At 46.6% G+C, this 17,854-nt stretch overlaps 2 protein-coding genes across 2 annotated transcripts in view; one reads left to right on the top strand and one right to left on the bottom strand.

Moving 5' to 3' along the window:
- LOC119037808 (patr class I histocompatibility antigen, A-126 alpha chain-like) overlaps nt 1-17,854 on the bottom strand; it is a 195,358-nt gene that overhangs the window by 82,054 nt on the left and 95,450 nt on the right. The window lies entirely within an intron of this gene.
- NLRP13 (NLR family pyrin domain containing 13) lies at nt 3,902-17,642 on the top strand. The gene is made up of 9 exons (XM_037168020.2): nt 3,902-4,202; nt 5,062-5,124; nt 6,471-8,028; nt 9,074-9,241; nt 10,370-10,537; nt 11,981-12,151; nt 14,166-14,336; nt 15,862-16,032; nt 17,468-17,642. Exons 1-9 carry the CDS (start codon nt 3,902-3,904, stop codon nt 17,640-17,642), a joined length of 2,946 nt encoding a protein of 981 aa, XP_037023915.2.

Below are 17,854 nucleotides of genomic sequence, written 5' to 3'. Positions count from 1 at the left end.
GTTGTCCCACTGATTGATGCATTCACTGGTTGATTGTCATATGTGCCCTGACTGGGGATGGAACCCACAACCTTGGAATAGCAGGATGATGTTCTAACCAACTGAACCACCTGGCCAATTTAATTTCTCAATGGCAGTTTTCATTCAATGGTATTGCTGCCTCTGATTTTAAAGCCTCCTCTCCTCTCTCTTCCTCTCCTTTTATTGTGGTATGTGGTCTCCCAGCTGCTTGGGGGAGGTACTCACATCAGTGGCTTTTTGCTGGGATGCAGGACTTCATTTACATAAGGATGCTGTGGGTTTTAACTGGAAAGCCATCTCTGCCCCCCTCCGGGCTAGCAGGTGATTTACACCTGGAGGGGAAGGAGTCAGAGCTAATAGGCAGCAGTTGGGTGTTGATGGCTCAGGAGCTATCAGGAATTAGTCTGGATCTCTTCAGAGGGGGTGGGGAGAGAGCCACCAACCAGACACCTACCAACAGACTCCTGAGGAGGCTGAGGTTGCCCTGAACACCCGAGGGCCTGTCACAGGCTAAGAAGGGAGTGGTGGAATTGACTTCTCTCAGGTCCCCTGCACGGGGGCATCGGGACACTTGTACAATGTTCAAAGCCTGATTGGTAAGTGGTATCCCCTTTCTCTTCTGCTCCAACCCTTTCTCAAACCTGGCATCCCTTCCTTTCTTGGACCTGGCTGGCATTTTCTTTTCTTTCTTTTTTAAACACAACTTAATAGAGGTACAAAACCAGCACATATTTAAAGCATGCAATTTGGTGAGTTTGCACACAGGCGTTCCCCTGTGGAAGCATCACCACAATCAAGGTAGTAGACATATCTGTTGCCTCCAGAAGTTTCTTTGTGACTTTCTTTGTGTGCATGTGATAGCTACACCTAACGCAGGATCTACCCTCTTAACAAAATTTTAAATGCCAATACAGTTCTTTTAAAATCCTCACCTGGGGGTATTTAAAAAAAAATCTTCACCCAAGGATATGTTTATTGATTTCAGAGAGACAGAGAGAAAAAGAGAGAAAGAAAGAAAGAAACCATTGACTGTCTTTCACACGTGCCCCAGCTGGAGATCAAATCAACCTAGGCATGTGCCCTGACTGGAAATTGAACCTAAAACTTTTTGGTGTATGTGATGATGCTCCAACCAGCTGAGCCACCCAGCCAGGGCAACAATCCAGTTCTGTTGACTTTGCTATATAGAAAACCTCTAGAACTAATTTAATCTGCATAACTGAAACTTCACACCGTGAAATGCACACACACTGAAATTTTACCCAGCCTTAAAACGCTTCGTGATTCCCCTCCTGTGAGGCACCCAAAAAAACAGTCAGCCTTCCAGAAGCAGAGAAATCTGAGGATGTTTCCCAGAGAGTGGGGGCAGGGTGAGCCGGGAGTTGTGGCTACTGGCTGTTTTCTGCATTCGATGCAGGAATTTGCTGCAGGTCTCATTTCCTCTCATTAAAAACTTCCTGCCTCCTGGACCCAGGAGATTCCATAGTTTAAAAAAACCCCAAAACACCCAAAAAATGAAAAAAAAAAAAAAACCTTTCAACTGAATTTCTTCATTCCATTTCTTCATTCCCCCTTCAGAGCTTCTGCCACCACTGTGTTCCCTGGCTGTTACCCTCTTTCCATGCTCTGAACTCAATCTGATGGACACTTCATGCCTCATGCATGGAATTCTTTTCACTCATGTCCCTTCTAGTTCGACTCAGGGTATCATCCCATGGCGCCCTGGAGGGTCCCTTCTTGTACTCAATGAGACACGTAACTCTAATTTTAGTCGACCTTCATTACTCATGGATTCCATATTTGCAAATTCACCTACTTGCTAAAATGTATTTGTATGCCTCCCCCCATTAATGATTGGGTGCTTTCTCCCGTTGTTCTTGGATATGTGTAGAGCGGTGGAAAATCCATCTCATTGTTCCATCTCTCGTTCTCTGTACACGTGTCCTTCCAGGTAGGTCGGTTTACATTTCTGGGCTTGTTTTGGGGGGGTGTCCCTGGTTTGCAGGAAGTGGGGTCTGGTGTCTTGAGTGTACAAAGGCTGTGGAGGCATTTATGGAGAACGCTGGGTGATAGACAGGCTTCCTTCAGGTGTGAGGGAGAGTGCAGTTGGTCCTGAGTTGAACATTAACCAAACAGTACATAGTCAATAAGGCACCTTTAAACAGAGACTCACATACCCCAGAGTTATGTATTTGTTGGTTGACAAAAAATGTGACTAGAAGTGGGAAGGAATGTAATCCATAGTGGAAGCTATGGTTCAGGATTCGTTAATTAAGTATTCCTGCTGAGTTTTTTAGAAAATTTATTATTATTATTATTATTATTATTTTACAAATAGGCACTTCTTTACTTTTAATGGATTTTAGAGAGAGAAAATTGCTGTGTTGTTCCAATTATCTATGCATTTCTTGGTTGGTGAAAACATTATTTTTTATTTATTGATTTTAGGGAGAGAGAAGAAAACATCGATTTGTTGTTCCACTTATTTGTGCATCTATTGGTTGCTTCTTGTATGTGCCCTGACTGGGGATTGAACCTACAATCTTGGTGTATCAGGATGATGCTCTAACCAACTGAGCTACCCAGCCAGGGCTACTTACTTATTTCTAATTATGGTTGACAGGCAATAATATATTAGTTTTGGGTTCCTGGCGACTTGTGAGTTGGACTATTTTAGATTCTATGTATAAGTGAAATCATATGGTACTTTTTCCCTGTCCAGCTTATCTCACTTGGCAGAATACCCTCCAGGTAGGGTCCTCCATGTTGTTGCAAATGGAGGGATCTCCTTCATTATGGCTGAGTCATAGTCCTCTGTGTGCTTCTCTCCTTCTCTCTCTTGCATTTTCTTTATCCCTCTGTCCACAGACACTGAGAGAGTCTCCAGTCTAGGCTATTGTGAGCAGGGTAGCAGATCTCAGTTCTGTGGACTGGTCACTGTCCCCACCCCAGCCGGATGGACGTTACTGACACTGGTTTACAATGGTCTCCCTTGTTTATGCCTTTGCTCTAGTTAGTCTCCCTCCCCTCCTCCACGTCTTTGATGTCACTAACTCACTTCAATGTTCTTTTTTATTCACATTTAGAGCGAATCTTCTGAATTTAAGCACAGTCCAGTCTCGAATCAGTAAATTTGCTAGGACAGGGCTTTTAGATTTATTGTAAGTGATAAAATGCTATTTTTTTTCATCACCATTTATTCCCCCATACCCTCCTCTACCTCCCCATCTGTCCCCCCACAATCACCACACTTGACCTAATAATATTATATATAAAACACTACATATTATATTTCATATTGTACATTCTATATACAACACATAGGTAAACATGATATATTATACATGATTTTAGGCACATATAAATTTGGTGTACATAAAGATACTACATGGCTGAGGCCTCGTGCGTGCCTGGTGCTGGTGGTAACAGCCATGAACAGGCAGGTTCCCTGTTCAGAGGAAGCAGATGCCCCAGTGGGAGACAGGTTGATGAACACGTGTACAAACACAGGCAGTGGGACATGCTAGAAGGTGAACAGAGTGAGGATATAGCTTCCAGGGTTGTCCAACCTGAGGCCTGGAGGACTCGCACGCAGCCCAGGATGGCTATGAATGTGGCCCAACACAAAATCGTAAATTTACTTAAAACATTTTTTTCCCCATCAGTTCTCATTAGTGTTTGTGTATTTAATGTTCAACCCAAGACAACTCTTCTTCTTCCAGTGTGGCCCAGAGACGCCAGAAGGTTGGACACCCCTGGACCCTTTGGGAGGAGGTGGGGGGTCAGACTTATGTCTTTTCTGCTTCCTTTCCTGCAGCTCCTGGTTGTCTTGTGTGTGGCACAGGTCTTGGGGAAGCTGGGAATCGGGTGCGTTGGCAGAATGAACTCCTTGGTGAGCGTGGCTGGGAACAACAGTTCCTGGGACAAACTTCTGTCCTACCTGAGGGGCCTGGATCAGTGCCAGCTGGAGGAATTCAAACTCGGCCTCCAGTCCCCACAGTGGCTGCCCAGTGGCTCCCAGAAGATCCCCTGGGCCGATATGAAAGCTGCCAACCCCACTGACCTGCTCTGTCTGCTGAATGAGCACTTCCCGGGGAGGCAGGTGTGGGAGGTGACCCTCCGAATCTTTGAGAACATGAATCTGACTTCACTTTGTGAGGAACTGAGAGCTGAGATGAATGGTGAGTGGGGGCTGGAGGGATGGGGCCATGGGTGCTGAGACAGGGGGCGGGGGGACACAGGGAGATGGAGACACTGGGAGCATTGGGAGATGATGGACCAAGGGGACAGCTACCCTCATGGCAGCAAGGATGCTGCTATTGGATTTTTAAAAATATATATTTTATTTATTTATTTATTGAGAGAGGGGAAGGGAAGGAGAAAGAGTGGGAGAGAAATATCAATGTATGGTTGCTTCTTATGCGTCCCCTGCTGGGAACTGGCCTGCAACCCAGGCATGTGCCCTGACTGGGAATCAAACCGTGATACTCTGGTTCACAGGCCTGTGCTCAATCCACTGAGCTACGCCAGCCAGGGTCTTGCTATTGGATTTTTATGGGGTCAATCCAAATTGCTGGTCGTGGATGAGTAATGATGGGCTCAATAAGTACACCACATGGCGTGTTAGCATGTGACACCCAAGTGGACAAGAGAGAGAAAAAGGTGGGTGGGGAGAGCCTCAGGTGTGTGATGGGTAGGGGTCTGGAGCTGTGTGGATTAGGATCATCAGCCACCCTGAGGAGGTAAGACTGGAGGCAAGTCTTGGAGGTGAGGGAGTGAGCCAAGTGGACATCCAATGGAAGAATCTGTTGGGGGATCTGGCTGGACCCAAGCTGCAGAGTCTGGGAGGCATTTAATGTGTGCCGTGGGCTTTGCAAAGGAGCAGGTTTCCAAAGAGGTGTTGGTGGAGCTGGGCATTTTGGCTCCTGCAGTCAACCCCAAGCTTGTCAGGGACATGGCTGGTCTTCTGGAGAGCACCCATCACCACCTGCTCGTTCCAGCCTGGGGTACCTCACACCCCATCATTACTGTTTTTTTCAGAGATGGCACAGGCACCCCAAGACCCACGCCAAGAAGAACTGGAGATCCCAGAAGACCAGTCAGGTGTGCACACTATTTTGTCTATGTTTGCCATTTTTCTTGAAGTTTTATCCAGTTGATAGTAGATTCCACGCCCATTTATCTATCTCCACACTGTCTTAGGGAACTTGTTCTAGAACACCTTATTGACAAAGGTCCATGTGAGAGAGGATTTTTAAGAGCTTATTTTATTGAAAGTTTCTCTAGGGTACCCTTTGATGAATAATTTAGGTCCACTTCCAAGTTGAGAAGCATTTTCCGCCAGTGTTTCTGGTGGCCAGTGTCTTCCAGGGCCCTGTGGTGATAAATCTGATGCCACTTTGATTTTTTACATTGTATGGGACCTGTCTTTTTCACTGTGATAGCTTTTGGGGTCCTCTACCCTATGTTCTGACATGTCATGGGTATCTAGGTTCTGGGCCTGGCCCTCAAGTGGGAGCTTTACATTTGAATTTAAAAAGGCAGCTTCTGCCCTGGCTGGTGTAGCTCAATGGATTGAGCACAGACCTGTGAACCAGAGGATCGAGGTTTGATTCCCAGTCAGGGCACATGCCTGGGTTGCACACCAATTCCCAGCAGGGGACTCATGAGGGGCAACCATACAATGATATTTCTCTCCTTCTCTCCTTCCCTTCACCTCTAAAGATAGATAAATAAAAAAAATAAGAAGGCATCTCCTTCTGTTCTTAAATATTCCTTTTTAATAGTTATTTTTAAAATTTATGGTTATAAAACATTACATAACAAAATCTGGTGAGGTGTATCATAATTAAAAAAAAAAAAGAACTAGCTCTGGCTGGTGTAGTTCAGTGGATTGAGCACAGGCCTGCAAACCAAAGGGCCACAAGTTTGATTCCCAGGGCACATGCCTGGATTGTGGGCCAGGTCCCCAGTTTGGGACACGTAAGAGGCAACCACATGTTGATGTTTTTCTCCCTCTCTTTCTCCTTCCCTTCCCCTCTCTCTAAAAATAAATGAAAAAATCTCAAAAAATTCATATTGTCCCTTTGACAGTGAGTCTTCCTTCTTCGTTCTGTTTTTCTTCCTGTTTTTAAATCTTTATTATATTTTTTACATTACCTTTTAGTCTCCTTATATCCCCCTCCCCCCCCAGCAATCACCACACTGTTATCTGTTCAGAGTTTCTGAAACTCTAATTAGATATCTCTTGTGTTGTCTGAGATTTTCTAAATATTTGCGTATATCATAAAACTAACTTTTGCTGCCTTTTTTCACTTTCTGCTACTACCACTGCTCCTAAAAGTTAGACCCTTGTTTGTCTTGTTGAAGGCAATGTCATTATTAAATGATTCCTAATGCTGAAATGTCTTCTGAGCACTGCTCTGTTCTGACTCCCTTCTTTCTTTCAGTCGACATCAGAATGTACCGAGAGAGGATGAAGGCTAAAATATTGGCAATGTGGAACCGTATCCCTTGGCCGGAAGACCACATATACCTCCGAAACGTCACAGCACAGGAGCATGAAGAGCTTCAGTGTCTCCTGTACCCCAAGAGGACTGGAGCCCAGCCCCTGACGATAGTCTTGCATGGTGCAGCAGGGGTCGGGAAGACCACCCTGGCAACAAAGCTCCTGATGCACTGGGCAGAGGGCTTACTGTTCCAACACAGCTTCTCCTATGTCTCTTACATCAGCTGCCATCAAGCCAGAGAGATGGAGGACACCACCTTTGCCGGCCTGCTTTTCCGGGACTCACCAGACTCTCAGGCCCCCATCGAATACTTCATGAGTCATCCGGAGAGGCTCTTGTTTGTCATCGATGGCTTTGAGGAAATGACCATGCCCCCCAATGTGGGTGACAGCCTGCCGTGTCCAGACTGGTACCAGCAGCTCCCAGTGGCCAGAATCCTACTCCACTTGTTGAAGAAGGAGCTGGTTCCCTCTGCTACCTTATTGATCACCACCAGGGACTGTAGCAGGGAAGACCTTAAACAACTGTTATTGAATCCATGGTTTATACAGATCCCAGGGTTCACAAAGGAAGATCAGGAGGAGTATTTCTTTAGATACTTTGGGGAACAAAAGAAAACCAGGAGAATCTTGCAGTGGATAAGAAAGCAAGAAGTTCTGTCTCGTTCCTGTTCCGCCCCCCTCGTGTGCTGGATGGTGTGCTCCTGCCTGAAGAAGCAGATGGCAAGGTGTCCCTCTTTCCAGCTGGGTGCCCAGACCACCACCCATCTGTACGCTTGTTTTTTCTCCAGCTTGTTCGAAACAGCAGAGGCGAGTTGGTCAAAGCACAGCTGGATGGAGCAGTGGCGAGCCCTCTGCTCTCTGGCTGCTGATGGGATGTGGTCTTCAAAGTTCACGTTTGCAAAAGAGGACATTGAACACCGGCGCCTGCAGGCGCCTCTGATTGGTTGTCTATTGAGGCTCAATATTCTTCGAAAGGCCAGTGACTGTGAGGACTGTGTCACCTTCACTCACCAAAGCTTCCAGGTGTTTTTGGGAGCCATGTTCTACGTGCTAAGGGGAAAAGAAGGAGCCGTTGGCGGTCTCTCAAAGTATCAAGAGATGAGGGCGCTCCTGGATGATGCCTTTGTGGACACAAACTCCTACTGGAACCAGATGGTTCTTTTTTTCTTCGGTCTCTTGAATGGAGACCTAGCAAGAAAAGTAGAAGATACTTTGCATTGTAAGATGTGTCCCAGGATCACGGACAAGTTATTGAAATGGGCAGAAGAGATATCCACATCTGATGCCGTCTCCTGCAGTTTTGAATTCCTTCTATTTTTTCAGTGCTTGTATGAGATGCAGGAGGAGTCCCTAGTCAGGCAAATTTTGAGCCACCTCCTTGAAGCAGACCTGCATCTTGGGGATCTTCAGTTTCAGGCTATTTCATTTTGTCTAAAGCACTGTCAAAAGTTAAGTAAGCTAAGGCTCTCTGTCAGCTGTTACATCCCCCAAATGGAGTTGATGGCCAACGGGAAACCACTGGGGTGTGTAATGCATTGTTATTTCTTTTCTCCGAATTCTCTCTGCTCTGCCTGAGTTCTACAGTGAAAAACTGGGGATTCTTTGTTGTAGCTGTGTGATCAATGGTTATGATTGATTAAACATCATCAATCAGTTTTACCCTGGGTGAAGGTATTCCTTTAGTTATCATGTTGGGGGCCCCTGGCTCCTTTCATTGATCTAATCAAAGGTAGAGCTTCTATCTTGGGCACCGCACATGAAAGGTTTTTTATGGGGCAGATATTGTTCTACTGCATTGTCTTGCATCTGATGTCAGTAGATGAATAAAGAGGGAGCTACTATTGCCATTCGTGGCTAAGAAAACTGAAGGATAAAAGCACAGTTTACTTACGTTCTTGTGGTTATTGAGTAGCTCAGCCCAGATTAGTGCTCAGCTCTCTCCGTGAACTCCAGATCTTACATCAGATGCTAGATGTTTCTCCAGCGAGTGAGAGTTGGGGTAGGAGTGGGGCTTATAGGGTCCACAAAATTCCAAAGCTTGTTCTGATGAGTTCGCCCCTTTATCTCCTAGAAGAGGAAAAAACCCCAGACCTACTTATCTACTTTGGGTTATTATGACTTCGTCCTATTCCTGATACTAACAATTTTCATTAATGACTTCACTGGAGGAAGAATCCCAGAAATACTTTAGCTGCTTTGGCTTCTCTCCCTCTGACCTTGTCCCATCATGGACACTAATGATTTTCTATCTAGATAAGAAAACCTGACTCATCTGCTAATTATTTCAGGTCCCAGGGATGTCCACCTCACCTCACTTATGTGGTTGCTTTTTTTCTGACAAGAATTATTGAGAATTGCAGAAATTACACATGTAGTATTTTGAGAACTATACTTTTGGGATTACACATTTTCATACCCAGAATGCTAACAAATCCCTCGTCACTTGTTAGGGTCTTTTTCTTTCTTGCCTCTTGTAGACCACATTCTAGGTGTTGATCGAGGTTCATTTACTCATTGGCCTTCTCTCTCTCCCTCAAAAAGGACGAGGTTTGTCCATTCCAAGATAAGCCAGTGGCAGGATGTCTGCTCTGTGTTCCACAATGGGAACTTGAGTGAACTAGACCTGAGTAACAGCAAGCTGAATGCTACATCTATGAAAAAACTCTGCTATGAGCTTAGAAATCCAAGGTGCAGACTCCAAAAACTGACGTAAGTGTGACACCCTCACAGTTTGATGAATACCATAGTGGGACAACTCAACCTTTTAAAAATATTTTTTAAAGCTATTATTTATTTATTTATTTTAGACAGAAGGGATGGGAGAGAAAAAGAGAGGAAGAGATACATCAGTGTGTGGTTGCTTCTCATGTGCCCCTGCTGGGGACCTGGCCTGGCCTGGCCTGCTACCCAAGCACGTGCCCTGACTGGGAATCAAACTGGCAACCCTTTGGTTCACAGGCCAGCACTCAGTCCACAGAGGCATACCAGCCAGGGCAGGACAACCGAACTTTTAAAAAAATTTCTGTAAGTAAGCATCTACTTGTCAGAAAGTAAGGTAGGTGCTCAGGAAAATAAAATAAATGTGCTTGTATTAGTGGAGCTTCTACTTAGGCAGGGTAGGTGGAAATAAAAACAAATGGGACTCTGCCATGAGTAATCTTGCATGAGAGGCACACACAGAGAAACTATTTTTTTCCTTAAGACCTCTGAGTGGGGCTGCTGGTTTGAGTTGGATGTGAAGGGCTGAGAAGGTCTGGGTCATTACAGGAGCATCTCTGTATCAGTTCTAGGGTTATGAACAGAACAGATAACTGCAGCCTTTATGGAACTTACCTTGTATTGGAGAAACTCACCGAAATGATCAGAATTGTATACAAAATAATGACATCTCCCAAAGGAGAAGAAAATTAGTTTCTTAAGAAGGGCCTCCCCACTATCTAAAAAAACATTTGAGCCCTGGCTGGTGTGGCTCAGTGGATTGAGTGCTGGCCTGTGAACCAAAGGGTCACTGGTTTGATTCCCAGTCAGTGCACATGCCTGGGTTGTGGGTCAGGTCCCCAGTTGTGGGCGTGCAAGAGGCAACCATATACACATTGACATTTATCTCAACTCTGTTTCTCCCTCCCTTCCCATCTCTCTAGAAAATAAATAAATGAAATCTATTTTTAAAAACGTTCACTATCATGACTCAAAGCCAAATTGTGGGTTCCTCTTTTACCTTGTCTATCCTTGAGCATCTGTGTGTCCGTCCTTACATGCAAATTCAAGACGAGGATGCCATATCCCCACCCCCCTACCCTCCTCCAAACTAGCTTTCTGGCCTCTTCTCTCCCTCAGATGCAAATCAATAGCCCCTGTCAGGGTCCTGAAGGAACTCATTATGGTCCTTTATGGTAACAACCGGCTGACCCACCTGAACTTGAGCTCCAACAACCTGGGAATTACTGTGTCCATGATGATTTTTAAAACCTTCAGGCACTCAGCATGCAACCTCAAGTATCTGTGGTAAGTCTCTGGTTCCCCAGGTCTGTCTCCAGGACCACCCCCAGGGGTGAAGATTCACTGGGAGAACAGGAGTCAGCATGGCAGCAAATGGATCCAGAGGAAGATTAGCAGAGGGAAAAAGATGTTCATGAGCGTAGAGCAGTGAGTCTCCAATTTTAATATGTATCAGAATTGTCCAGGTGTGGCGGGGGGCGGTGTTCAAACACCAGGACCCCGCTTTCGGAGACTGAGTAGGTGAGCCATCTCTGAGGTGATGCTGGGCCATGGACCACACTTTGAGCGGCCTTGGAAACCAACCTGCCCCAAGGAGGGGTCGGAAATGGGGAGGTCAGCTTTTGTTCATGTAGCAAGGGGACCTATACTCAAAGACCACTCTGCCGGGGACTGATGGCCTGTCTTGGGCCCTCCTTGATAGGTTGGAATCGTGTGGCCTCACCTCTGTGGCTTGTGACCATCTGTTCCTGGAACTCAGCAAGAACTCCAGCCTGCGTTTCCTCAGCCTGGGGGACAATGACTTCTCTCATATTGAGGTGAAAAACCTTCAGAAGCCCTTTGATGGGGCCAAGTGTGCCTTGAAGGAGCTCTCGTAAGTCTTCCCTCTCTATCCAAATATCTTCTTTGCAAGTTCGAGTGTCAGGGTGGGAGTATGTTTTGAGGAGCTTTGCTGTGCGTGTGTGTGTGTGTGTGTGTGTGTGCCTGTCGTGTTGCCACAGTTCTTATCATTTTTTTTAAGGTTTTTTTTTTTTTTAGATTTTATTTATTTATCTTTAGAGGGGAAGGGAAAGAGAGAGGGAGAGAAATATCAATGTATGGTTGCCTCTTGTGTGTCCCCTGCTGGGAACTGGCCTGTAACCCAGGTATGTGCCCTGACTGGGACTCAAACTGCTGTGGTTTGGTTCACAGGCCTGTGCTCAATTCACTGAGCTACACCAGCCAGGGTTATCATTTTTATTCTTCCCTTTCTCCTTAGAGCTCAGTCTTGGCCAGTTTTGCCTTCAGTATGACTGTGGGCCTCACAGCCTCTTCAGTGTGACCCCTGAGGCTTCTGTCAGCTTCCCCTAAACCCAGTGGTGTTTGACTGGGGGCGCGATTTTGTTCCTCAGGGACATTTGACCTTGTCCAGACATTTACTTGGCTTTTATAGCTGGGAGGGGAGCAGGTGCTGGGTGTGTGGTGGTTAAAGATCAGGTATGATCAACACCCTACAATGCGTTGGGGGACATACCACAAAAAAGAATGAGCTGACCCAAAGCTCAGTAGGGCAAGGATTGAGAAACCATACCTTGACCTGCTTTTTCCTCCTTGAAGCTTTTGTTCTGTATCTGATTTAATCTTTCCATGAGGTTTGGCTCCCAGATGTGTGGCCCTAAGGGACCAGGAGTTTGAGAAAGGACCAAGGTGAGCGTTGCTGAGGTTCACCTTGCACACCTACGCCTTTCACAGCTTGGAGAAATGCAACCTGTCGGCTGCCAGTTCAGAGGCACTTGCCTCGATTCTCACCAGCACCCAGAGGACAGCCCGGCTGTGCCTGGGATTCAATCCGCTGCGGGATGATGGTGTGCGGTGGCTGTGCGCCTCCCTGAGTCAGCCCGACTGTGCCTTGGAGAGGTTGGTGTAAGTGGCTCTTGGCTCTGTTTCTGAAAGTGACCATCTGTGAGGGTCGGCGTTGGGGAGAACATTGGCTCCTTTGTTGGGACCTGTGGAGAACTTGGAAAACTCCCAGGCACAGAGCTATCACTCCACGTGAGTGGCACCCTGGGTATGTGAAATCCATCTCTGGGGGTTGTGCCAAGGAATTCCATTTTAGCAAGGGCCCTGGGAAATTTTGATTGTTTCAGTCAATTGATATTGGAGTTCCTATCTCCAGACACAGAGCTGGTACCAAAGTTGGGGTGAGGATAAGACAGACAAGCTTTCTCCTGCCTATGTGGGGGATGTGGTTTTATGGGTGACACACACACACACACACACACACACACACACAAATCAAGATGAGAAAAAGAATGAATACAAAAGGGTGGTTAGGTTGGTTGCCTAACTTATCTGAGGAGGTGATGTTGAAGCAGAGACTTGGAGGAAGGAAGGAAGGAAAGAAGGAAGGGGAGGGGCTGCTGTTTGGGATGTGGTAGGAGGAACAAGAAAACATGTAGGACAGGAGTAACATAAGTGAGGAGGGTGCGTAACAAGAGAAAATGAAGTTAGGTGGCAAGAGGCCTGCAAAATGCCCTGGTGCGGGGTGTGAAGGAATCTGTTCTGTTTGGGGTGAGATGCAAAGTCATCCGAGGATGGGAAATTGCACAGACTCTACTGGGGGCAAAGTGGGTGCAGTCCCATGTGCCAGAGGCGATGAGAGAACTGTCCTGGTGCCGCTGAAGGATTTCAGGGGATCTGGAGAGGCAGAACCAGTGCGACTTGGTGATGGATTGGCGGTGATTTTGGAGGAAAAGGAACCCAGACTCGCTTCAGGCAATGGGCTTGGGCAGCCAGGTGAAAGGCGGATCAGGACACCGGTGTGGCAGATGCCTGGTCATCCGCCAGGTGGAGATGTCCGAGCAGGTGTACACAGGACCGAAGTGCTCTGGGGTGGGGGTGGGGTAGTGGAGAGCCCTGGGCAGGGGTGAGTCCACAGCTGTGTGGTTACACAGATGTTACCCTTTAGCCGCATGTAATTCTTGGTGCAGGTGTAGAACAGGTCGAGAGCTGAGGTTTTCTAGGATCAGGTACAATTCAGGTGGGCATAAAAGAGTGGAGAAGGCCAAGGGTCTTGGGGCACCTCCAAGGGGGCGGTTATGGTGAAAAACTGGAGAGCTGGCCTTGGCCAAAGGTTAACACTCACCTAGCACTGGGCTGCCAAGAACCAGAATATTAATAAGAAGTGAATACACATAATATGAACTAACATTACTCAGCGAGTTTGGGGATAAGCGTCCATTTGTGAAATCTTCACCTCCATCAAGGCCATGGGTATATCCATCACCTCCCAATGGTTCCTCCATTCTTCTTAAAAATTATCATCATCATCATCATTATTTTAATAGTAGTAGCAATATTATAATACTTAATATAGGATCTACCCTCTTGGCATATTTTAAGCATAAATCGAGTATTGTTAGCTATAGGCACAATGCCATGCACTGGATCACTCAAAGTTATTGATATTGCAAAATGGAAACGCGGTACCGTTTGACCATCATTATTCTTTTTTTTGTTTTTACCCAACCATAATGACTGGCACACTCTTTTTTGTTTTTTAAATATTTAATTTATTTATTCTTAGAGATGGGAAGGCGGGAGTAACATTGATGTGTGGTTGCCTCACACTCACCCCCTACTGGGGACCTGGCCTGCAACCCAAGCATGTGCCCTAGACTGAGAATTGAACTGTTGCCCTTTTGTTTTGGAAGCCAGCACTCCATCCACAGAGCCACACCAGCCAGGGCATGACTGGCACATTCTTGCCATGCTTGTTGTCTGAGTCTGGAACAGGCCAGAAGTCAGGGCACACTCAGTGAATCCTGGGTTAGGGGCCAGGGACGCAGTGCGGTGAACGCGGAGGCCATCTGCGCCTGGGGCTCCTCGGGGTGGTCTGTGTTCCTGAGCTGCTCTCTCTGGGACTCTCGACCCACAGGCTCTGCTTCTGCCAGCTCGGAGCGCCCAGTTGCAGGCACCTGACTGACGCTCTCCTGCAGAACAAGAGTCTGACGCACCTGAACCTGAGGAAGAACCAGCTGGGTGATGAGGGGGTGAGGTTTCTGTGTGAAGCGCTGCGTCAGCCGGACTGTGCCCTGCAGAGCCTGGAGTGAGTGCTACGCCGCCCTGTCCATCAGCGGGTGGCCCCCCATTGCTCGCTGGAGTTCTAGGGGGCAGCCTGTTCTGGGTGCAGACATAACTCTCGGCACAGAAGAGCCTTAGGTTTGGTCGATGGTGGGGGTGTGCGTGGTGCATTGTGGTACCTGTGTGGAGAAAAGGGGACAACTGTTAAGGACCAACCACAATGCCCATTGTCCTCCACTAACATCGCTGCCAGCCAAGGGCACCTGTTACCCATGTCTCCACATACCCTGTTCCTAAACTTCCTTGAGTTCTTCAATTTGAGGTGTAGAAAAATGGTAGCTCTACCTCTATTTTATTTTTCCATGGAAATAGCGAAATTTAGACAAGAGTAGAGAGAAGTCTCTGTAATCCACTCCATTATCTAATTTCAACAATTATGGATTCACGGCCAATTTCTCTCCCCTAAACCCTCATCCACACTCTCCCCCCAAGATTATTTTGAGGTCGGTCCCAGGGGGTCATACCCCTTATTTATAAACTCAAGTTTTTGTATATTTGTATCTCTGAATAAGGATGAGTTGAGCTACGTCTGAATGTTCAAAAGCATCTGTGTGAATGTCTAAATGAAAAACTTCTTGATAAAACCTGAGGACTATTTTTTTCCAGTTGAGGTTTTTTTCCTGCTGACTTGTGGGCATTCCTCACCGTGGAAACCTAGCCATCTTGGGTCTGCTTTGCGTAGCTGTGTATCTACTTGGCCGTTCCCTTAGACTTGGCCCGGGATGGTTTTAAGCATGTGGGTATTGTCATGTTGTCAGACTCTTCCTATAGGGCAGAAGGATTTTGTTTGCCTTCTCCCACCTTAAGGTATCACTTCCACTTTTGCCTCTCTGCTCCCTCTGTCTCCCTCCACCCATCTCTCTGTGTCTATTTCTTTATCTATGTCTCTTTCCTGTCTGTCTCCTATTTTCTCTGTCTCTTCTCTGTTTGTCTGTTTTATTGTCTCTATACCTCTGTCTCTTCCCTCTCTCTTCTTTGTCTTTCTTCTCTCTCCTCTCCATCTACTCCCTCTCCCCTGTCTCCCTCTCAACCCTCCCCTCCTCTTATTCTCTCTCTCCCAATATTTACCTGGATTCTGCATCTTGAACTCATTTTGGTACAATAACTCATTGTACATGAGATTTTGATGTTTTTTTTTCCCCGCTCAACTATTGAGTTCAGAGGTTGAAACACATCTGTGTAAGAGGCCTTCCAAGGACCTCTCTCCACACCCCCTTCCTGTCTCACATCAATGTCTGTCTCCCTCCCTCCCTTTCTCTTTCTCTCTCTCTTCCTCCTTCCTCTTTCTCTCTCCCATCAATGACTCTGTCTGCCACACACACACACACACACACACATGTGAGCATGGATGGAGGACCAGCTGCAGGCCCAGGATGAGAAGTCATCTCTGGCTTATCTCTTCTCCCTGGAAGAAGGTGAGGGGGGGCTAGAGCTGATAAAGCCTGAGACTGTGGGATGATTTCCCCCTTTGGTACATTTCCATCTCACAGTCTGTCGGAGTGCTCCTTCACGGTGGAGGGCTGTCGGGAGCTGGCGGATGCCCTGGAGCAAAATCAGAACCTGAAGGTGCTGGACATCGGGAGAAACTGTGTTCAGGATGATGGAGGGAGGCGGCTTTGCGAGGTTCTGAAATGCTCGAGCTGTGTGCTGAGCACACTTGGGTGAGTCAGTGCTGTTCTTTGGCAGGGAATCCCCCTCTCACTCTTGGGTGGGAATAGGTACTATCTGGTCACGTGGGGGTACATGGGTGAGACATGTGAAAGACAACATTCTTCTCTTTAAAATCTCTTGGCTTGTTGATATTCTTTCTTTATATCAGTACATTTTGGGTAGAGAAGTTGCTGGGGGAGAGGAAATGCCCCAGCCCTGTGAATCTTCATTCTCAAACAGCAAGAAAAATTTTTGTTTTTGACTAATTCCTTTTTTTTTAGAAAGAGAAAGAGAGAAAGAGAAATATCAATTTGTTGTTCTACTTATTGATGCATTCATTGGGTGATTCTTGTATGTGCTCTGACTGGGAACAAACCTGTGACTTTGGGGTATCAGGGAGATGCTCTAACCCACTGAGCTACCCTGTCAGGGCCCATGTTTTCATGATATAATGCTATTCCTACCCATCAAATGGTACCTTCACCTTGAAGCATTTTCTGAGTCCTCCCCAACCTCTCCCACCCTTGGCATTTTATTCATTAAAGTCTTACATGTACAGCCTCCTGTCACCTTTCTTTGTAGACTCACGTGGAAATTGCTGCTGTGTTAAACTGACAGAGGACACGTTTCTTTTCACCTTGTGTTCCCAGTAGCTAGCCAACCCTGTGTCCAGATGTTGTATTATAGAATTTAGAAATAATACCCTGGCTGGTGTAGCTCAGTGGATTGAGTGCTGGCCTATGAACCAAAGGGTCTCTGGTTCAATCCCCAGTCAGGGCATGTGCCTGGGTTGCAGACCAGGTCCCCAGTAGGGGGAGCTCAAGAGGCACATTGATGTTTCTTTCCCTCTCTTTCTCCTTCTCTTCTCCCGTCTAAAAATAATAGCATCTTTAAAAAAATAACATGAAAGATATGTCATGAAAGAGGTTGTAGTGCTAACATTTTAGTCCTTTCAAAGGCCTTATAACTAAATTCATGTACAGCCCTGGCTGGTGTGGCTCAATGGATTGAGTGCCAGCCTGCAAACTGAAAGGTTGCTGGATTGATTCCTGGTCAGGGCACATTCCTGGATTGCAGGCCAGGTCCCTAGTTGGGGGCGTATGAGAGGCAACTGATGGATGTTTCTTTCTTTCTCCCTTCCTTGTCCTCTCTCTAAAAGTAAGTACATAAAATCTTACAAAAATAAACTCACATGCACTTTATACTAACATTGTGTCTCTCATGTTCGGGCAGGTGATATGTGTTTGTCAAGTGGGGTTTAAGGTGTTCCTTACCTTCATGGGGTTGGTGTGTGGGTTAAAATGATTTACACATCGGCATTTGTGGCGTGTGCTGCTGGCAAGTCTGTTCTAGTAGCATTTCCCACCCTGGACTTGGCATCCCTTTTATTTCCAATTTCTCAGGATCGGAGGACCAGCTTTAACACTTCCTTCCCACCCTCCCCAGGTTGGAGAAATGCAGTCTGACTTCTGCTTGCTGCGAGCATCTGTCCGCGGTTCTTGGAAGCAGCACAAGCCTGGTTAACCTGAACCTCTTAGGAAATGACTTGGGAACTCAAGGCGTCAACAAGCTGTGGAAGTCCCTGAAAAAGTCAACCTGCACACTCCAGAAACTCGGGTAGCTGCTACTGACTTTTACAGCACCTTTTTGCTGAGAAGTGGGGATGGGTTGGCTAATAGCGAAAGCAGACATCAGGTTGACCCTGAATTCAGTATCCTACGGCAGTGATGGCTAACAGAGTGTGTAGTAATGGTGGGAATGGTGTGTTGCCATGCCCTGGCTGGGTGGCTCAGTGGGTTGGAGCATCATGCTATATACCAAAAGGTTGCAGGT

The sequence above is a fragment of the Artibeus jamaicensis genome, unplaced genomic scaffold, assembly GCF_021234435.1.
Source record: "Artibeus jamaicensis isolate MK-2021 breed Jamaican fruit bat unplaced genomic scaffold, CSHL_Jam_final contig_723, whole genome shotgun sequence".
Taxonomy (NCBI): Eukaryota; Metazoa; Chordata; class Mammalia; order Chiroptera; family Phyllostomidae; genus Artibeus; species Artibeus jamaicensis.
This window is presented reverse-complemented; position numbering and strand designations above follow the sequence as displayed.